At 35.8% G+C, this 23404-nt stretch overlaps 1 protein-coding gene and 2 pseudogenes across 1 annotated transcript; all 3 read left to right on the top strand.

The window, feature by feature from the left end:
- Positions 1-2201: 2201 nt before the first annotated feature.
- On the top strand, positions 2202-3140 carry LOC125348276 (annotated as a pseudogene).
- A 13085-nt stretch (positions 3141-16225) lies between these two features.
- Positions 16226-22568, top strand: LOC125348266 (olfactory receptor 6C75-like). The gene is made up of 2 exons (XM_048341366.1): positions 16226-17156; positions 22405-22568. The coding sequence occupies exons 1-2, from the start codon at positions 16226-16228 to the stop codon at positions 22566-22568; spliced, it is 1095 nt and encodes a 364-aa protein (XP_048197323.1).
- A 73-nt stretch (positions 22569-22641) lies between these two features.
- On the top strand, positions 22642-23080 carry LOC125354563 (annotated as a pseudogene).
- The last annotated feature ends 324 nt before the right edge of the window (positions 23081-23404 follow it).

Raw genomic sequence — 23404 nt, 5'->3', positions numbered from 1 at the left:
AAAATTGCTAGGAGATATCATTTATTCATAGTTTTTACTCTATTTCTACTTGAAGACTATAAATTTCTTTTATTTCCATTCTTCAGTCTTTATCATGTTTATGATGTCTTCTGCTCTTATTTCAGGCCACCATCACTTCATTTATTCTAAATTGAATATTAATTTGTGATATTGTTTAGGACTTAATAGGTTGAGAACACCCATCTCCATGAAGTCTCTTGTTTATTCCTTCAACCCAGTTCCCTTGGGTCCATTGTAAATAGAACAGATAAATTATGGCTAACAGGAATAACATTGTGTCTGCACAGAACAGCACATCATCCATTAGTTTGGGAAGAAATTACAGTAGTATTCACTTGATGTAATTTGTTCCAGTGAAAGTGTCAAGATAGAATTTCTTTAAGTGGCATAGGTAGGGTAACAGGGAACTTTAGAACTTCATATTTGGATCATGTATACAAATGGATTGATGACTGTCCTTGTAAACATTGCAAAGTATTTCTTCTTTTTTTTTTTTTTTGCAAACCCTTTTTTTTTTTTTTTTTTTTTTTTTTGGCCAGTCCTGGGCCTTGGACTCAGGGCCTGAGCACTGTTCCTGGCTTCTTCCGCTCAAGGCTAGCACTCTGCCACTTGAGCCACAGCGCCACTTCTGGCCGTTTTCTGTATATGTGGTGCTGGGGAATCGAACCTAGGGCCTCGTGTATCCGAGGCAGGCACTCTTGCCACTAGGCTATATCCCCAGCCACCCCTTTTTTTTTTTTTTTTTTAGGTTTTTATTATAAAACTGATGTACAGAGAGGTTACAGTTTCATACTTTAGGCATTGGATACATTTCTTGTACTGTTTGTTACCTTGTCCCTCATACCCCCAAAGTATTTCTTTAAATTGTCTTTTGCTATCAATATTTAGGTGTTTAGTTAAAAATATATGAAAGAGAATCAACAGATTATTAAACTCAAAAAAATTCCAAAGACCTTAGGCTTATACAAATTAATAAGCTCTGGGCAATGGCATGGACTAAATCAGTCATGTTTACCAAAAGAGTAAGTATTATTTAAGGAACATAATTTTTGTTTTATTTGTGTTTTTATTCAAGTGATTTCAATTACATACATTATGTACAAGTAAAAGCAGCCAACATAATTTTGATGAATTATACAAATGGAAAAAATTCAAATACTGAAAGCCAGTGGATGCATACATTTTTCTCCATTATAGCATATATGTTTTGTGATTTATAGAACTGCATGATTTTTCATGTTCTTGTCTAAATATCAGTTACAATAATTTGTACTATAATCAATAAAAGGAAACCTTGGAATCATTTTCATAAAACATTCAAGAAAATTTATTTCATGAACTTAAAAGTGGACACTTTTTATAGTTTTTCACAATGTGAGTTTTACATACAAGTTAATTTTGGCATCCATCATATTAAAGAAAAAGGACAAAAAGTTGCATGCCACCTGAGAGATGATTGTGAGATGATAGTGGAATGTTAGAATTTATCCCGCCCAGAAATTTTGTACAAAATCTGTTTGGGTAAACCAATTCACCTACAAAACCAGCTGGTTAATCCTTAGAAAATATTATGCAGTTTAATACAATGACACCTGTAAGGAATATAGAAAACAAATGAGAAGGTACAGACTTAAGTAGTTTACATACTAAAAAATTCCTGTAGAAATTATTATAGAGGTCAGTATATCTAAAGGGATTTTAACCAAAGGGAAAAGGAATAATTAAATAGATTTTTATGCAACATAAAGAGTTTTTTTCTTTTTTAATAAAATACAGGAACAAAGAAAAAAATCTTTCTTCAAAACTTCCCTTCAATGTTGCACTATAACTATTGTCTACCAGCAAAAGAATCAGGAATGTTTTGACAAAATACTGTATGATTTTGGGAAAAAAGGCAGCAAGGAGCACTTGCAGTGTATAAAACTAAAAGTACAAATGGCCATTGAAGTGTAAGGTTGCTGAAACAGGAGAGGCATGTGACAAAGACCACCCCTACGTACAGAGAAAGACCTTGAAAAAGAGAGTATATTTAAGCCCTTTTATGTAAGTATGGCTTTATATACAAAAGCTCAGGATCATGATAGATATTTAAAGAATGATTTGTCATTACTGAAATATTGTTCTCATTTCTTCAACACTTCACAGTTAGAATAGAGGTGCAAACGTAAGGAGAGAAAATCATGAGAAATTCTACAGCAGTCACTGACTTTATTCTTCTTGGATTGACAGATGACCCTCAGTGGCAGGTTGTGCTTTTGCTCTTTCTCCTTGTCACCTACCTACTCAGTGTGACAGGAAACCTGACCATCATCATCCTCACCCTCTCAGATCCCCATCTGCAGACACCCATGTATTTCCTTCTTCAGAGCTTATCATTCCTAGAAATAGCATTCACATCTGCCTCCACTCCCAGATTCCTTGTCACCATCACAACAGGAGACAGAAGCATTTCTTACAATGATTGCATGGCCCAGCTATTTTTGATTGTTTTCTCAGGAGTGACAGAATTTTACCTCCTGACAGCAATGTCCTATGACCCGTATGTGGCCATCTGCAAACCCCTCCATTACATAACCATCATGAGCAACAAGGTCTGTATGCTTCTGGTCTTCAGTTGCTGGCTTACAGGATTCCTCATTGTCTTTCTCCAAGTCATCCTTGTAATACAATTAGATTTTTGTGCCTCTAACATTATTGAGCACTTTCATGCCCTTGACACTAGTAATTCTCTCTTATGCAAATATCATCCGTACAATTCTGAGAATTCCTTCTACAAGCCAAAGGAAGAAACCCTTTTCCACTTGCTTCTCCCATATGATTGTTGTATCCCGCTCTTATGGCAGCTGCATCTTCATGTACATTAAGCCTTCAGCAAGGGAGAAGGGTGACTGAGCAAAGGAGTAGCTGTGCTCAACACCTCTGTGGCTCCTCTCCTGAACCCCTTCATCTACACACTACTCAGTCAGCAAGTGAAGCAAGCCTACAAGAGCATGGTCCACAGGATGGTCTTTTCTTCAAGTAGAGGAATGGGATTATGTGAAATGTGGAGCCCCAAAGATATGGGTGAAGAAAAACTACAGCAATTATTTCTAAGGGTCTCATTTCCCTCCTTCAGTTAGACATGTGGGTAGCACCAACATCCCTTTCAGTTAAATTCTGTTTTAAACTTTCTCACTATATCAAAAGTCTTTACTCTTGTAACTCTAATGAAATTTTGATAAAAACATGATCTCTATGGTTTCTCTTATCAAGAACAATCATCTGTCCATTCATTACATAGAATTAGTAAATTTGCTAAAAATCTGCTATTGAAATGAAAATTTATTTCAAGTAAAGAGGAGTCATAATATCTCTCTAAATTCCTCTTGTGACTAAGAAACATGTTCAAAGCAAAAATCATTATTAAAACATCTCTTTGAATTTATGAGTAAAATCAACTAAAGTATGTGCAAATTTTAAAAAGAATTTTGCTCTGAAATATATTATTTTTGTTGCTTGAATTTATACTATACTGATTTTGGTATTTTTCCCCCCTATGAGACAAACAATGTAAGTAGTGGCATAGAACGACAGTGAAGCTGATCCTCTATTTTCCTCTAGGAGGTTATTTCCTAAAATAGATTATTGGCTGAATTTTTTCCTATCTGATACTTCTTTTTTAAAAGAAATTATGATCTGTAAAGATATTGTTATACCAACTGATGTTCAAACACTTTCAACTAGTACAAAGTTTTAGCCTCCTAATGGTGCAGAGCACAAGAATGAATAGCAAATGGTGTGATATCTACCTTTCTATATACTTTCTTAGAAATTGCTGCTTTCGTTCTCCTGCAAGCATAAGTCTTTAATACGTTTTAAGCTTCCCTTTTCTTTTCTTTTCTTTTCTCACAGAACATTTTATTCTCCACAATTGTAAACAAGAAAATAATTCTCAAGAGTCATTGAGAACTATTAACCTGTGTCAAGAATAACTAGTTACTATACTCAGTAAGTACCTCAACTCTAATGTATCATTTTTTTTTAAAGAACAGTCTTCAGAAGGGCCCCAGTGGCCTGGTATCCTAGTTACTATGGAGGCTGAGATCTGAAGATTATGGTTCAAAACCAGCTTAGGCAGGAAGGCTGTGAGACAATTATCTACAATTAACTACTAAGAAAACCAAAAGTAGAGCTGGGGCCCAACTGGTAGAACACTGGCCTTGAGCACAAAAGCATAGGAACAGAGCCCAGGCCCTGAGTTCAAGGATCAGGACTGGCACACCACACACACACACACACACACACACACACACACACACACACAGAGAGAGAGAGAGAGAGAGAGAGAGAGAGAGAGAGAGAGAATCAGTTTTCTTCAAATCATACCCATGAGTTCAACAGAGCAAGTATTTTGGCTCTGTTTTCTTGATTATCATCTTGGTGTGATACAGAGGATTATGGGAAATGCTCAATGTATTTTTAAAGATCCAAACAGAAACACATATTCTCATAGACAATGGTGTCAAGCACTCAACTATTTTACACAACATTATGTGGACTTTCTTGCAATTTGACCAAACAATTTCTAATACATTATTACCACAAAACAAAAATTAATTGTTCACTGTATTTATCTATAAATTCTCTGTAAAGAAATTAAATACTATAAGTTTTATTCTATCAACTAGGCAGAACTGTAAAGATGAAAAATAATTACTATGCCACAGAACATTCTAGTATAAAGTAAATATATACACCACATAAATAGATGACATGGAAAGAAAGAATTGATCCTCCTATTTTGTTTCATTATTTTGGTAGTTTGGGGATTTGAAATCAAGTCCTCCTCCTTCCTAGGCAGATAGTCTACTGCTTGAATCATCAGCTCACTGTTCTGGATTTTGTTGATTTGTTGACTGATTGGTTTTGGTAGAGCTGTTTCAGATATGGTCTCCCACATGTTGACCCAGAAATTCAAATTGACTTGTATTTGCCTCCCATGTAGCTGATGGAGTTCAACACTATACCCAGGATTGTTATTGTTGAGTTCAATCAATGTTTAATCATGCAATATGCACAAATCCATTGCAAATATTACAAATTTTTAAGAATGAAAATTTAGTAGACTTTACACAGTTACAGGCTTTACATGCCATCATTCTTAGTAGAGAAGAAACATAAATAGGAAGGTGCATGAAGTGAATGGAAGTATCTACTGTATGGATAGAATAGTTCTGTAGCCACCTCCTGTGGTTATTTCAGTGAATTCAAGTGTTGGCAAGAAGCCTCTTAAAATACCCTGGATGTGAGTTACTTGCTCCTGAGAATTTGTCTCTTCATTAAATTGCATGCTGCAAAAAGAGTGATCTCTCCCTGTTCTCATGTATTTTTCACCATACTTGGTACATATAGGAAGGAAAATATATGTTAATTGGCCTGTCTGTGTTATTATGAAGACTGCTGATTAACTGCAATCTATCAATGGTCAATCCTTTGGAAGTCAAACTTTGCACATAAATATTTGACTGGGTATAGATGTGATTACCCTAACCCTGGAGCCAGTTGTTCAAGGGTTAAAGTATTTTCATGATCTTAGGTGTAATATTATTTTCAAGTATTATAAAATAATAAAGATTTAATGTAAAACAAGGTTTTATAAATAATGTATCAGATCAAGGTTGGCTGTTATCCTTTTAAAGGCTCATAAAAATTATTTATATTCATGTTCACATTGTATTGTTTCAAAAATAATTTTTCTCCTTAAGAATATGAACAGATACACTATGTTTATGGCCTCTGGAGCTCCTTCACCTAGGTGCTGGTTCATTTTGTACTATGAAATTCAATCTGTAAATGAAGTTCTGTAGGATTTCTTAAAAAGTAGTTGTAAATTGGACCCATCTGGGCAAAACGCCAAACTAGGTCTAACCCCAGCTGAATACAGCATGCAAAGTCACAGTTGGCTAGCCTGATAAAATTTGTACCAAAGTATATTTTAATCATTTTTCAGAGCTGAAAATTGTGTTAAGACAGATTTGGCAGCTCAGATTAGTCTATAATCCCAGCACTCAGGAGGCTGAGGCAGGAAGATAGAAGTTCAAAGCAGCCTAAGCTAGACTGAAACACTGGGGGCAAATGTTAAAATTATTATTACATAATAAAGCAGAATATTCCTGGTGAGAGGTGAGAGACTGTTTTCAAAACTAGAAAGACTGGTGTTGCTGAAGTACTGGAGCTGTCGTTTGTAACATTTCTGAAGTGGTATGGAAGAATGTGTTCTAAAAGTCAGAAGGCCTGGTTGTCAGCTTGTGCTCCATTTTAGCCTCATCTCATTGCAAAGAATACAGAGATTTTTGCTTGCACCTTTGGGTAAGACATTAGGATTATTAGGGAATCGAATTAAGTAATAGAAACTTTGGAAATATAAAGGCACTCTAACCATGTGCTGTGTTATTTAAAAGGACATTGACACATTTTTATAGGTAATACGTTGTCTCCCGTTGATTGCGTCAGGTGCAACAGTCATGTGAAATTTGCTCTGTACTATTTATTATTAAGCAGGTTGTATATAGTATAGGTTATTCCTATATATGACCACTGAATAACAAGTTGAGTATCTTTTATCTGACATATGGAATTGATACGTTAGTAACTATTTGCAATACCTATTAGCTATTTCCAGAACTTTTGCTGTGTTCGGATGTATACACTGATTATGTAGAATTGATCTGATTAAAAATATTATGTTCTTTGTAATGTTTTAAAATTGTTATTTATTGTTATTTTAAAGGTGATGTACAGAAGTATTACAATTACATGAGGCAGGTAATGAGCACATTTCCTTTCTTACAGTGTCATTTGTTATCTTACTCTGTCCCTGCCCCTCCCTTTTTGTATAGTTCACTTTCATCAAAAATTTTATAGTCAATAAAAATTAAACAAATGTCCATAACAAAGAATATGAACAGCTGAATATTAGTTTGTATTGCATCCCAAGGAAATGGTAGAAAACATACCTATCACTACTGTCTTAATTAACAAGTTCTAATTTCACCAATAAAAGATTTTTTCGAGAAACTTGTAGCATTGATTTAATTTAAATTTTACCCCTATTTCTGTGCAGTGGTTGATACATTTTTCTATTCTTTGGGTAGATAGTCTGTCAAATATAAGCCTTTTTTATACAGTGAAAATCTTAAATAAATCTAAAATGTCAGTGTTGTCTGATTTTTATTTCCACTTGTAAAGAATCAACATTTCATTGAATACAACTTGGCTACTTGTATATTTTTGCATTTAAAATGCATACTCTATTAATGTAAACTATTGTGGTTCTTCAGTGTATGGTACTTTGACCCTAAGTTTTGGTGATTTTTCAGTATGTCTTGCACTTTTGATTTCAGCCAGAGATATTATCTAGAAGTTACACCCAAGGCAGCATACACTTTCAGCTTCAGAATCTTGGTGTTGGATTGTTTTTCACAGTTGTTTCTGGAATTAGTAAATCAGAATGGATACCATCCAAAGCCATTTATGTGTTGCGTTGTTGTGTGCATAAATATTATGGTGTTCAGAATAATATTGATATTAAAGTAACATAAAAGTGACTACTAACAAGGAATTTCATAACCATTCTATCTTTAGAAATATAGGCAACTTATTTTACGAGTTCTAAAGTAACAGTTTGGATACTGCCTTAGGTATGAAACTGTAACCCCTCTGTACATCACTTTAACAATAAAGAAATGGAAGGAAAAAAAAAGTTCTAAGGTCCCAGAGTCAGCTTGCCAATGCTGGAATGTCCCCACCCTGGGTTCCTACCTGTTGACAAAAGTCTGTTAAGTTTCTATTTCCCCAGTGTTGTACCATTTCTCCAGTGTGGTAAACAAATCCCTACACCAGTGGCAATAGTCTGTTACATTCCTTCTCAGAACATGATTCCACTAACAATTCCCACAACCCACGTAAGGTGACCCCTGACTGCCCATTACATTTTGTTTAAATTTTGCCCAGTTCTGTCCACCACCGCTGCAACCATTCCTTCTTGGAATAACGTAGCAAGTCTGTTGTCCAATACAACCTTGAAACTCTATCAGTCGTTTGCCTCTCGTTTTCGGGTTGTTTTTTGTTTTTTGTTTTTTTTTGGTCGGCAGTGCCACTATATTCAGTTAAAAATTAACTAGATTGTTTTAAAAGTTGTTGTTTCAAAATTCTCATCATGTTCACTATTGAGTTTTGTTATTACAGACTGGATCCTCTGCAGCATTTACACTCTAACCCACGGAGGGATAAATAACCCATACAAGTATTCACTGGTCAAATTTAACTTTTATTCTTAATAAATTCCAGATATGCCCTGCTTCAAAACGATTTCAATTGCTCTACTTGTAGCTTTATTGGAAATAACAAAAGTTAATCTGTCAGTCTCACTTAACCTGTCAATCACCCCCTCCCTCCAACATGGGACTCAGTCAACTGGTATATGCTATCCCAGCAATGAGCAAAAACACCAAATAGGACATCATTCTAACAAGAAGAGACCTCCTTAGACCTACCAGGACAAAGCTAGTCCTGGAAACAAGAGTCCACACAGAGGCAATTAGGACAACTGCATAGAGAAGAGGGGGTGGTGTCAGACCCCAAATGGAGTCAATTTGTGCTTGCCCTTTCAAATTTAAGCAGAGCTAGGAGGTCAAAAGAAAATCATTCATAAGCATGCTTATCTAATATTCATGACTGTGTTTCTTCTCACTGGACAGGAACATACATTCTTGACTTTGTTACCTGCTAATTCTATTTCAAGTGAGTCTTGGATTCAGGATAGTTTGCCCTGGCACCATCCTGGGTCTCCTATCCATACTCTATAGTGCAGACATCTAGTCCAGAAAATGATAAAGGCCTCCTACCAGTCCCATAAACCACTCCAATCCAGCCCTAAGTTCCAGCTGGTTATTTTTAATCAGTCCATCATAAGCTCCCCTACTCAGTTGCCAGATGTTAATCAACCAGGAGTAGTTAGGGACATGATCACCAAACTCTAGAATTGCCTGTATACCACTATGTATACAAGATGTATACCAGTGTTCACCACCAAGGAACCATTACTGCTGCCTTCTCCCAGACTGGATCACATCTCTGTCTTCTACCCTTATGGTCAATGCCCCTTGTCAGCTGGAAGTAGCCAAAGAAAAGGTTTCTTTGCCCCTTTCTACTAACAAAAGGCTGGAATGTATGGGAATACATGATTTAAGCAAGGGATTCCTGCTTGTACTTATGTAAGAAACAAAACTCTGCCTTTTCAGAAACTAAGTGACCTGGTGCCAATCTTAGCGCCACCCACCAATGACATCATCTCTATAATCTTGTGCCATTGCTTAATTTGATAATGCTGTTGCACTCTCCTTTTGCAGTCAGTCTGGCAATTTGGCTCTCCCAAATAAACTTTTTTCTGCCTGAACCATGTGGTGGTATCCTTTCACCAAAACTTACAAAAGTTATTCATTGCTTAGACATTGAGTCTCTATTCATGTTTAAAAATGTGCAGGATTTTGCTTTCTCCTGAAGACAGCAAGTGGGAGAAGGGTGGAATTTGCTGAAAAATTATTTCTTAAAAATAGCATGTTATATACAGTTGATTATAGGGGAGAATTTCAGGGATTAGCATTTCTTTGACTCACTTTGTGTACTGAGCAAAGGAAATGATTGAACAAAGAACTGTTATATGGGAATTCCATTGTGAGATAGAGAAAAACCACATTTTAAGAGGTCAACTCAGCAGTCTGGTATCACATCTTACTGTTCATGGTAATGCAAGGGCTTGCAGATGGACAGGTAGCATTCATAAGACATGGCAGCAAGGGAGTAAAAGTCAGTGAGGCCGAACAAGAAAAAAGGACAGTTGACAATTCTCCATGTTAGGCGATTGTTTTGTCTCCAGTGAGAATGCTGGTCAAAGGCATGGGATACCAACTGTGGTGAATGAAATTTCTAAAAAGGAGAAATTGAAAAGGAAGATACATTTGGGGTCTGGAGGCATGGGTCCAGCAGTCTGTGAAAGATAACAAAGTTCCCCACATGGACCAAGATGTAATTGACAAAGAGAAACAGGAAAATCAAACTTTGTAGCTGAGGGTCATCTGTCGATTTGTTCTTCACTTCTCTCTCTTTTTGTTGTATATTTTTGTATATCTTTATTGTTAAAGTGATGTAGAGAGGAGTTACAGTTTCATACATAAGGCAGGAAGTACATTTTTTTTTTTTTTTGCTAGTCCTGTGGCTTGGAATCAGGTTATGAGCACTGTCTTGCACTTCTTTTTGCTCAAGGCTAGCACTCTACCACTTGAACCACAGTGCCACTTCCAGCTTTTTCTGTTTATGTGGTACTGAGGAATTGAACCCAGGGGTTCGTGCATGTTAGGCAAGCACTCTACTGCTAAGCCATATTCCCAACCCCCGAGAGTACATTTAAAAAAAAATTTTTATTGGAGTAATTAATTTGTTATTATTATTATTTTTTACAGTTTCATACGTTAGGCATTGGGTACATTTCTTTTTCTTTTCAAATTTTTATTATCAAACTGATGTACAGAGAGGTTACAGTTTCATACGTTAGGCATTGGATACATTTCTTGTACTGTTTGTTACCTTGTCCCTCATACCCGCTCTCTCCTTCCCCTTTCCTTTCCCTCCCCCCGCCCCCGGGAGGCGTTCAGTTCACTTACACCAAACAGTTTTGCAAGTATTGCTTTTGTAGTTGTTTGTCTTTTTTTACCCTGTGTCTCTCAAATTTGGTATTCCCTTTCAATTCCCTACATCCAATACCAGTATACTCAGTTTCCAATATACTCAGATAAAATTACAGAGATAGTGTAGGTACAACCACAGGAAGGTGATAGAAGAACATCATCAATAATAGAAGCTACATATACACATGGGACGTTGAAAGTAGTTACAACTGTGATATAACAATTATTTCCATAGCATGGAGTTCATTTCACTTAGCATCATCTTATGTGTTCATAAGGGTATAGCTATTGGGCCTTGTGATGCTCTGCTATGACTTACCTAAACCTGTGCTAATTATTCCCTATGAGGCAGACCATAGAGTCCATGTTTCTTTGGCTCACTTCACTTAGTATAACTTTTTCCAAGCCCTTCCATTTCCTTACAAATGCGACAATGTCATTCTTTCTGATAGAGGCATAAAATTCCATTGTGTATATGTACCACTGGGTACATTGCTTGTACTGTTTATTACCTCCTCCCTCATTCCCCCTTCCCTATCTCTCTTTCCCTCTCCTCCCATAAGTTTACAACAAATTGTTTTGCAAGTATTGCTTTTGGAGTCATTTGTCTTTTTATCCTTTGTCTCTCAATTTTGATATTCCCTTTCCCTTCCCTAGTTCTAATACCAGTCTATACAGTATCCAGGGTGCTCAGATGAGGTACAGTGATAGCTCAGGTACAACCCCAGGAAGGGGATAAAAGAGGATCATCAACACACGAAGCTATGGTTTCACATGGCATGTTGAAAGCAATTACAACAGTAATATAACACTCGTTTCCATAACATGGGGTGACAGAGAGTACATTTCTTATCCAGCTTGTTACCTCCTCCCTCAGTTCCCCCCCTCCCAATTTCCTTGCCCATCATGATTGTACAGTTGCTTTAAACTATATAGTTTTTCCATTTCTCTCTTGTTTTAACAAAACTATAGAAAATTTAAAATAGTATCATGTTTAAGAAAAGACATTTCTTCCCTTAAGGCATGCAAACTATCATATCCAGAAATATATTAATGTCCATATATTTGTACAAATCACAGAACAGCACAACAAACATATGGTCTGTTTCATCAGTTTGTTTACACAAATGCAGAGAACTTTCACTTGTTCAGAACTGAGCCAATCTTGCCAATTTACATGAGGCATTCTGACCACTTGTACAGTAGGCCTTCAATTTCATTAGTGGTAATCTCTGATTCATCTGTCAATTCTTGTCAATCAGGTAGAAAACTTTAAATTCCTGATTTAGCTGGTATTTCAGTAAATTGTCATTGGTGGTATAAATGATACAAAAATGATTTTATTCTCAGAAAACATAAAAGTAGAAAATTAGGGATACTACTGCCAAAAGGGAAAACTGCACAGAAGAAAACTTTTAAAGAAAATGTACATGAGGTGGTTTAAGTGGATGTCCACTTGGATGAATTCATTATGGACAATTATGGAGAAGAAATAAGATAATCCAACTTTTTGAAGGTGACACTTTAGTCAAACTTGCTACCAATGCATTCCCAATTCCTCTAAAAGAAACTACACTTCCCTAGGAAAAATCATTTATTTGTACTTTTACTCTAAATCCATTTTAATACTAACAATTTTTTATTATTTCTATTCTTCAATCGTTATCAATGATGAGCATGTAAATCTTCCATGTCTTTGCTCTGATTTCAGGCCATTATCAATCACCTCATTTATTCTAAATTGAATACTAATTTGGGATATCACTTAACACTTACTAGATTGAGAAGAGCCATCTCCATTATGTCCCTTGTTGTTTCTTCTTCTTTTTTTAATTCAACCAGTCCCCTTGGATTCATTGTAAATAGAACAGATAAATTATGGCTAGTAGGAATAACATTTGTATGCACAGAAGAGTACATAATCCATCACCTGGGAAAGAAATCACAGTAGTGTTCATTTCATGTAACTTGTTTCATTCAAAGTGTCAAGTAAATACTTCTTTAAGTGGCATAGGCAGGGTAACTTAGAACCTTAAAACTTCATATTTATTTGGATTCATATATGCAAATAGGTTGATGCCTGTCCTTCCTGTAAACACTGCAAAGCATTTCTTTAAATTGTGTTTTGATATCCCTATTTGAATAGTGGCCTACAAACATAAGATGACAGAGAGTAATGGACTGTGTGTTAAACTTTGAAACAGCAAACAAACAAAGATCTTATGCTTTTACAGCTTAAAAAACCATGGGTAATGGCATGGATTAAACCAGTCAGAGTCACCAAAACAGTAAGTATTACTTAAGGAATATATTTTTATTTGTGTTTTTACTCAAATGATTTCTTTTTTAATTTAATTTTATTGTCAAAGTGATGTACAGAAGGATTACAGTTACATACGAAAGGTAATAAGTACATTTCTTGTCAAACTTGTTACATCCGCCTTCATTTTTCTCTCACCTTCCTTCTTCCACATCCAGGGATTTCAACTGCATATGTTGTGTACACATAAAAGCAAGAAACACAATCGTGATGAATTATATCAACAGAAAATATTCAAACACTAGAAGCCAATAGCTTCATATATTTTTTCTCCATTGTAGCATAAATATTTTGTGATTTATAGGACTGCAGGATGTTTCATCTTCTTGTCTACATATCAGGTTACAATAATTTGTACTATAGGAGGAAACCATGGAATCATTTTTGTAAAACATTCAAGAAAATGTATTTAATATACCTAGAAGTAGATACCTTTTATAATTTTGCACAATGTGAATTTTACGTACAAGTGAATATTAGCATCCATCATGTTCAAGAAAAAGGACTAGAAACCATTTACCACCAGAGAGATGATTGTGAGATGATAGTGGAATGTGAGAATTTATCCCTCCCAGGAATTTTATACCCAAACTATTTGTGTCAATCCATTCTCCTACAAAACTAGCTGGTTAATCCTTAGAAAATGTCATACAGTTTAATACAAAGGAAAAGTTAGAGGCTTAAATAGTGTGCATACCGGGGCTGGGGATATAGCCTAGTGGCAAGAGTGCCTGCCTCGGATACAGGAGGCCCTAGGTTCGATTCCCCAGCACCACATATACAGAAAACGGCCAGAAGCGGCGCTGTGGCTCAAGCTGTCGCTCAAGTGGCAGAGTGCTAGCCTTGAGCGGAAAGAAACCAAGGACAGTGCTCAGGCCCTGAGTCCAAGGCCCAGGACTGGCCAAAAAAAAAAAAAAAAAAATAGTGTGCATACTAAAATTAGGTATCAAAATTATTATAGAGGTCAGCAGAGCTAAAGCTTTTAACCAACTTTATATGGAACAACTAAATAATTGTTTCTGTAACATGAAGAGTTTCTTTTTATAAAATACAAAGATAAAGCTTCCTTCACAACTAACCTTTGATGTTGAATGAGTGTTATTCTCTTCCAACAAGAGAATCTAGAGTGTTTGGAAGACCTATTTTATGATTTTTGAGAACAAAGACAAGAAGGAGCACTTGAAGTGTGTCAAACTAAAATGCAGTTGGGCATTGAGGTGTAAGGTAGGTGAGACAAAAGGCTTATGTGACCAACATCACCTCCAGATAGGAGAGTAAATTTAAGTCCTTATATGTATGTAGGGATTTATATGTCAAAGCTCAGGATCATGATAGATTAGTGGTCAATGAAAATGATCCAAGAAGAATATTCTCACGATGTTACAAAAGGCCTTTCTTATGAAGAGTTAACTTTATTGGAGTTAAAACAATGTGTTTAGTCTGGAACGTCTCCCATCAATTAGACATCTGAACACAGGATGCCAGAACCTCTTTACTCTGGACCACTGTGTCTGTTGTAATGGGTTGTAAAAGTTTGAATAGGAGCAGAGAAGTACATGTTTATAAGAATTTTTTTAATGAATCAGAAATCCATATTTTAAAAAATCAGTATGTGCTATGTACTGTGCTATACAATTGTTGTAACTTGAAGATATCATTCCTTCTCAAATTTTTAGGGAATATTCTGAAACATTCAAAAGAGCTTAATACCGAAACGCAGGAATATATAGTGAAGAAAATATTTTTAAATTGACATAAAATTGATATATAAGGTTGAATCTGGGAGACAGCAAGAGAAGAGGAAACACTGTACAAAAGGAAATGTTCTCATTGCCTAACATATGTAATTGCAACCCTCTGTATGTTAACAGTGAAGTAAATCAGACACATGCTACCTCCCAGGAGTCTGGGATCTGAAGATAACGGTTCAAAGAAGCCGGATATGCAGGAAGATCTGTGAGAAACATCTCCAATTAACCACAGAAAATCTGAAAGAGGTACTCTGGCCCAAAGTAGTAGAGGACTAGCTTTGAGAGAAAAAGCTCATACACAGACCCGTTACCCTGCGTTCAAGACACAAAACTGACAAAAAAAAAAAAAAAGAATAAGTAGACATTAAAGTAAATTTTAAAAGATTAATATATGATATTATAAGCAATACATTTTTAAACTTTTCTTTTTGTATAAAACAAAGGGTCTCTAAGACAAAAAATTAACAATTTTTAAAATGGTTATGTTTCAGCTAACTTTTGAAATTATATATACTTAATGTCTCAACTATCTTTTATTCTAGTTTTCACTTCTTTTTGTTTGTTTTCTCCACAATCACTTAACTCCATACTGGTACTTTCTTTGCTCAAAAATCAAACTACCTCTTAATCTGCAGCTCCATTTTTTACTTTTTTTTCCAGTCTTGGGGTTTGAACTCGAAGCCTGAGCACTGTCCTTGGCTTTCTTTTTGCTCAAGGCTAGCATTCTATCACTTGAGCCACAGTGCCACTTCCAGATTCTTCTGTTTATATTGTGCTAAGAAGTCAGACCCAGGGCTTCGTGCATGCTAGGCAAGCACGCTACCACTAAGCCACGTTCTGGTTTATCAGAAATAAATATCTCAAAGACTTTTCAGCTTGTTTCCCTTCCTACTGCAATCTTCTCACATTTCAGGATTCTAAGATTATAGGTCACTGACTCTTGACTTATAAATATGTGTGTCATATATATGTATACATATATGTGTATATATGTTTGCACATACGTATATATTATTCTAAGCAATCAAATTATTATATTCTAAATTTCAGCATACAATATGAAACTATTAACTATAAACCTCCTAGTTCACATCAGACCACTAGATTTATTTATCTGGCTAACTACCAGTTTTTACCAATTGGTTCAAGACCAAGACCTGCACAAAAATAAAAGAAAAAATAAAGGTCATAATGTGTAATATCACTATATATTTATATGTATTTACAAGAAAAAATTCATACTTTTTTAGAACATGTATGAATATAAAGGACTTTACACTAAGTAAAATACACTAGAAGCACACTGAAATTATTTTAAATACCATTTTTATTGTAACTATAATATTTATCTTATTTCTTCAACTCTTCACAGCTAGAATAAAATGGTGTCATCATAAAAAGAGAAAATCATGGGAAATTTTACAGCAGTCTCTGACTTCATTCTTCTTGGATTGACAGATGACCCTCAGTGGCAGGTTGTGCTTTTGCTCTTTCTCCTTGTCACCTACCTACTCAGTGTGACAGGAAACCTGACCATCATCATCCTCACCCTCTCAGATCCCCATCTGCAGACACCCATGTATTTCCTTCTTCAGAGCTTATCATTCCTAGAAATAGCATTCACATCTGCCTCCACTCCCAGATTCCTTGTCACCATCACAACAGGAAACAGAAGCATTTCTTACAATGATTGCATGGCCCAGCTATTTTTTGTCATATTCTTAGGAGTGACAGAATTTTACCTCCTGACAGCAATGTCCTATGATCGGTACGTGGCCATCTGCAAACCCCTCCATTACACAACCATCATGAGCAACAAGGTCTGTATGCTTCTGGTCTTCAGTTGCTGGCTTGCAGGATTCCTCATTGTCTTTCCTCCAGTCATCCTTCTGATACAATTAGATTTTTGTGCCTCCAACATTATTGACCATTTTTTCTGTGACTCTTCTCCACTTCTGCAACTTTCTTGCACAAACACCCACTTTCTAGAACTCATGATACTCTCTTTAGCAGTGGTAACACTCATGGTCACCTTGACACTAGTAATTCTCTCCTATTCAAATATCATCCAGACCATTCTGAGAATTCCTTCTACCAGCCAAAGGAAGAAAGCCTTTTCCACTTGCTCCTCCCATATGATCGTTGTGTCCCTCTCTTATGGCAGCTGCATCTTCATGTACATTAAGCCTTCAGCAAAGGAGAGGGTGACTTTGAGCAAAGGAATAGCTGTGCTCTACACCTCTGTGACTCCTTTCTTAAACCCCTTCATCTACACACTACGCAATCAGCAAGTGAAGCAAGCCTTCAAGAGCATGGTCGACAGGATGGTCTTTTCTTCAAGTAAAGGAATGGGATGATGTGAGATGTGGAACCCCAAAGATATGAGTGAAGTGAAACTATAGCAATTGTTTCTAAGAGTCTCATTTCCCTCCTTCAGTTAGACATGTGGGTAATGCCAACTTCTCTTTTCAATTAAAGTCTGTTTCAACCTTTCTCACTTATATCAAAAGTCGTTACTGTTGTACATCTAATGAAATTTTTGAGAAATCCATAATCTCTACCGTTTCTCTTGTCAAGTCCCATCATCTGTTCATCCATTGAATAGAATTAGTAAATTTGCTAATATCTGCTCTTGAAATGAAAATTTATTTCAAGTAAACAGGAGTCACAGTATCTCTCTAAATTTCTCTTGTGACTAAGAAAACATGTTCAAGGCTAATGTCATTATTAAAACAACTCCTTGAATTTACCAGTAAAAAAAAACTTTTCTATTTTTGTTGTTTGAATTTATCCTATACTGGTCTTAGTATATTTTTCCATCTAGGAGAAAAACAATGTAAGTAGTGTCATAGAAAGACAATGAAACTAACCCTCTATTTTCCTCTGTGAGGTTATTTCCTAGAACAGATTATTCCCTGAATTTTTTTTGCCATTTCTGATTCTTTTATTTTAAAGGAAATTATGATCTATAGAGATTTTGTTATCCTAATGCATATTCAAACACTTTCAACTAGTATGAAGTTTTTATCCTCCTAATGATGCAGAGTTCAAAAATGAATGTCAAATGGTGTGATATTGACCTTTTTATACACGGTCTTAGAAACAATGATACATGGTTTGCTGCTGGTTTCATTCTCCTGTAAGTGTAAGTCTATAATACTTTTTCAACATTCCTTGCTCTTTTCTTTTGTCACTGTCATTTTATTTCCTCACTCTTGTTGAAGAAAATAACACTTGAGGGCCATGGAGAACTATTAACCTGTGTCAAGAATAGTTACTATAGTCACTGAGTACCTTAACTGTAATGTATCATTTCTTTAAAAACAATTAGTCTTCAGAAGGGCCCCAATGTACTGTAATGCTAGTTACTGTGGAGACTGAGATCTGAGGATTATGGTTCCAAACAAGCTTAGGCAGGAAAGCCTGTGAGACAATATCTACAATTAACTGCTGGGAAAGCCAAAAGTAGACCTGGGGCTTCAGTGGTAGAACATTAGCCTTGAGCACAAAAGCAAAGGAACATCCCTGACCCTGATTTCAAGAACCAGGACTGGAACACACAACACACACACACACACACACACACACACACACACACACACACACACACACACACAAAAGAAAATCAGTTTTCTTGAGATTGTACCCATAAATTCAACAGAGTAAGTATTTTGGCTCTGTTTTCTTGATCATCATCTTGTTGTGATACAGAGGATTATGGGAAATGCTCAATGTATTTTTAAAGTCCCAAACAGAAACACATTTTCTCTTAGGCAATGGTATCTAGCACTCAACTATTTCATAATACAACATATGTGGAATTTCTTGCAATTTGACCAAACATATTCTGATATATTGTTACCACAAAACAAAAATTAAATGTTCACTCTTTTTATCTATAAATTCTCTACTGAGAGCAATCTGTAAAGAAATTAAATATTATAAGTTTATTCTACCAAGTAGGCAGAACTGTAAAGGTAAAAATCATTACTATGCCACAGCACACTCTAATATAAAGCAAATACATACACCACATAAATAGATGACATGGAAAGAAAGAATTGATCCTCCTATTTTGTTTTATTGTTTTGGAAGTTTGGGGATTTGAAATCAAGTCCTCCTCCTTGCTAGGCAGGTAGTCTACTGCTTGAATCATCAACTCACTCTTCTGGATCTTGTTGATTTGTTGGCTGATGGGTTTTGGTAGAGCTGTTTAAGATGGGGTCTCCCACATGTTGACCCAGAAATTCAAATTGACTTGTATTTGCCTCCCATGTAGCTGATGGAGTTCAACACTATACCCAGCATTGTTGTTTTTGAATTCAATCAACGTTTAATCATTCAATATCCACAAATCCATTGCAAACATTACAAATTTTAAAGAATGAAAATTTAGTAGACTTCACACAGTTATAGGCTTTACATGCCATCATTCTCAGTAGAGAGAAACATAAACAAGTAGGAAGGTGCATGAAGTGAATGGAAGTGTCTACTGTATGGATAGAATAGTTCTGTAGCCACCTCCTGTGGTTATTTCAGTGAACTCAAGTGTTGGCAAGTAGCCTCTTAAAATACTCTGGGTGTGAGTTACCTCCTCCTGAGAGTTTGTCTCTTCACTAAATTGCATACTCCAAAAAGAGTGATCTCTCCCTGTTCTCATGTATTTTTCGCCATACTTGGTACATATAGGAAGGAAAATATATGTTAATTGGCTGTCTGTGTTATTATGAAGACTGATGATTAACTGCAATCTATCAATGGTCAATCCTTTGGAAGTCAAACTTTGCACATAGATATTTGACTGGGTATAGATGTGATTACCCTAACCCTGGAGCCAGTTGTTCAAGGGTTAAAGTATTTTCATGATCTTAGGTGTAATATTATTTTCAAGTATTATAAAATAATAAAGATTTAATGTAAAACAAGGTTATATAAGTAATGTATCAAATCAAGGTTAGCTGTTATCCTTTTAACGGCTCATAAAAAATTATTTATATTCATGTTCACATTGTATTGTTTCAAAAATAATTTTTCTCCTTAAGAATATGAACAGATACACTATGTTTATGGCCTCTGGAGCTCCTTCACCTAGGTGCTGGTTCATTTTGTACTATGAAATTCAATCTGTAAATGAAGTTCTGCAGGATTTCTTAAAACGTAGTTGTAAATTGGACCCATCTGGGCAAAACGCCAAACTAGGTCTAACCCCAGCTGAATAAAGCATGCAAAGTCACAGTTGTACCAAAGTATATTTTAATCATTTTTCAGAGTTGAAAATTGTGTTAAGCCAGATTTGGTAGCTCAGATTAGTCTATAATCCCAGCACTCAGGAGGCTGAGGCAGGAAGATAGAAGTTCAAAGCAGCCTAAGCTAGACTGAAACACTGGGGGCAAATGTTAAAATTATTATTACATAATAAAGCAGAATATTCCTGGTGAGAGGTGAGAGACTGTTTTCAAAACTAGAAAGACTGGTGTTGCTGAAGTAGTGGAGCTGTCGTTTGTAACATTTCTGAAGTGGTATGGAAGAATGTGTTCTAAAAGTCAGAAGACCTGGTTATCAGCTTGTGCTCCATTTTAGCCTCATCTGATTGCAAAGAATGCAGAGATTGTGCTTGCCCCTTTGGGGAACGCATTAGGATTATTAGGGAATCGAATTAAGTAATAGAAACTTTGGAAATATAAAAGCACTATAATCGTGTGCTGTGTTACTTGAAAGTACATTGACACATTTGTATAGGTAATACGTTGTCACTCTAATGACTGAGTCAGATGCAACAGTCATATGAAATTTGCTCTATACTATTATAAAGCAGGTTGTATATAGTATAGGTTATTCCTATATATAACTACTGAATAACAAGTTGAGAATCTTTTATCTGACATATGGAATTGATACATTAGTAACTATTTTGCAATACTTAGTGTCTATTTCTAGAACTTTTGCTGTGTTCAGATGTGTACACTGATTATGTAGAATTGATCTGATTAAAAATATTATGTTCTTTGTAATGTTTTAAAATAGTTATTTATTGTTATTTTAAAGGTGATGTACAGAAGTATTACAATTACATGAGACAGGTAATGAGCACATTTCCTTTCGTACAGTGTCATTTGTTATCTTACTCTGTCCCTGCCCCTCCCTCTTTGTATAGTTCACTTTCATCAAAAATTTTATAGTCAATAAAAATTAAACATATGTCCATAACAAAGAATATGAACAGCTGAATATTAGTTTGTATTGCATCCCAAGGAAATGGTAGAAAACATACCGGTCACTACTGTTTTAATTAACAAGTTCGAATTTCATCAATAGAAGATTTTTGTCGAGAAACTGGTAGCATTGATATAATTTAATTTTTACCTCAATTTCAGTAATTGTATGTGAAGTGGTTGACTGTCAAATATAAGGTTTTTTTATACAGTGAAAATCTAAAATAAATCTAAAATGTCAGTGTTGTCTGATTTTTATTTGCACGCTTAAAGAATTAACATTTCATTGAATACAACATGATCTCCTTTCATTTTTCTTCATTTCTCTCTTGTTTTAACAAAACTATGGAAAATTTAAAATAGTAACATTTATAAGAAAAGATATTTCTTCCCTTTAAGCCATGCAAAGTATTATATCCATAAATATACTGATATCCATATATTTGCACAAATCACAGTGCAGCACAACAAATATATGGTCTGTTTCATCAGTATGCTTACACAAATGCAGAGATCTTTTACTTGTTCAGAATTGAGCCAGTCTGGGCTGGGGATATAGCCTAGTGGCAAGAGTGCCTGCCTCGGATACACGAGGCCCTAGGTTCGATTCCCCAGCACCACATATACAGAAAACGGCCAGAAGCGGCGCTGTGGCTCAAGTGGCGGAGTGCTAGCCTTGAGCGGGAAGAAGCCAGGGACAGTGCTCAGGCCCTGGGTCCAAGGCCCAGGACTGGCCAAAAAAAAAAAAAGAATTGAGCCAGTCTTACCAACTTACAGGAGGCATGCTGGTTACTTGTAACATTGGCCTTCAATATGATTAGTGGTAATCTCTGATTCATCTGTCAATTCTTTTCAATCAGGTAGAAAACTTTTTAAATTCCTGATTTAGCTAGTATTTCAAGTAAATTGTCACCAGTGATATATTGATACAAAAAAATTTAATCCTCATCAAACAAAAAAGTAGAAAATTAGGCACACTTGTGTCAACAGTGAAAACTGCACAGAAAGAAAACTTTTAAAGAAAATGTACATGAGGTGGTTTAAGTGGATGTCCACTTGGATGAATTCATTATGGAGAATTATGGAGAAGAAAAAAGATAATTCAACTTTTTGAAGGGGATGCTTTAGTCAAACTTGCTACCAATGCATTCCCAATTCCCCTAAAAGAAACAACACTTTCCTAGGAAAAATCACTTATTTGTATTTTTACTCTATTTGCACTTGAATGCTAACTTTTTTTATTATTTCTATTCTTCAATCTTTATCAATGATGCGAATGTAAATCTTCCCCTGTCTTTGCTCTGATTTCAAGTCACTATCAATCACCTCATTTATTCTAAATTGAATACTAATTTGGGATATTGCTTAACACTTAGTAGATTATGAACACCCGGCACAAAACTTGGGACTGAAGTCACTGCAGAGCTACAGCTCCGGATACCCGGCCACGAGGTTCTCCCGAGATTCACCTGGACACCAAGCGCCTGTGTCTGGCAGAGCCGGTGTGAGACGAAGATACAGTATTTTTCCAGCCGCCTAGAAAACCAAGAGTTTTGGCCGGACCCTTTGAGTACACACCGTGACAGTGAGGAGCCAGGCGAAAAGCACAGACTATGGCGCTGAAACGGATTGGTAAGGAGCTTAGTGATTTGGCCTGTGGCCCTACAGCAAAATGTTCTGCAGGTCCAGTTGGGGATGGCATGTTTCACTGGCAAGCCACAATTAACGGACCTAATGACAGCCCATATCAAGGCGGTATATTCTTTTTGACCATTCATTTTCCTACAGACTACCCCTTCGAACCACCTAAAGTTGCATTACAACAAGAATTTATCACCCAAAAATTAACAGTAATGGCAGCATTTGTCTTGATATTCTAAGGTCACAGTGGTCTCCTGTTTAACTATTTCTAAAGTTATTTTATCCATTTGTTCATTGCTATGCTATCCAAACCCAGATGACCTCTAGCCAGAGATTGCATGGATCTATGAAACAGACAGAGATAAGTACATCAGAGTATCTCGGGAGTGGACTCAGAAGTATGCCATGTGATGCTACCTTAAAGTCCGAATAACCTGCATTATAGCTGGAATAAACTTTGAATTATTGTTCCTTTTTTATTTCTTATCTGGCTGCTCCCCTATCAGACCTCACCTTTAAAAAAAAAAATTGTTTACCTCCCTCCATTCATTCACATGCTTATCTGAAAAGACTTAAGTTCTTCCAGCTTTGGAAAATAACTGCTTTTAGAAACTGTAAAATAGATACAAGAGAATCATTGCCAAAGATTCAGAATTTTTTTTAAATGGAGCATGTGTATTATGTGGCCAATAACTCGGTCAAGACACTAAACCATTCCTCACTGCTCTAACATGC

Source organism: Perognathus longimembris, chromosome 1 (genome assembly GCF_023159225.1).
Source record: "Perognathus longimembris pacificus isolate PPM17 chromosome 1, ASM2315922v1, whole genome shotgun sequence".
NCBI classification, from domain to species: Eukaryota; Metazoa; Chordata; class Mammalia; order Rodentia; family Heteromyidae; genus Perognathus; species Perognathus longimembris.
This window is presented reverse-complemented; position numbering and strand designations above follow the sequence as displayed.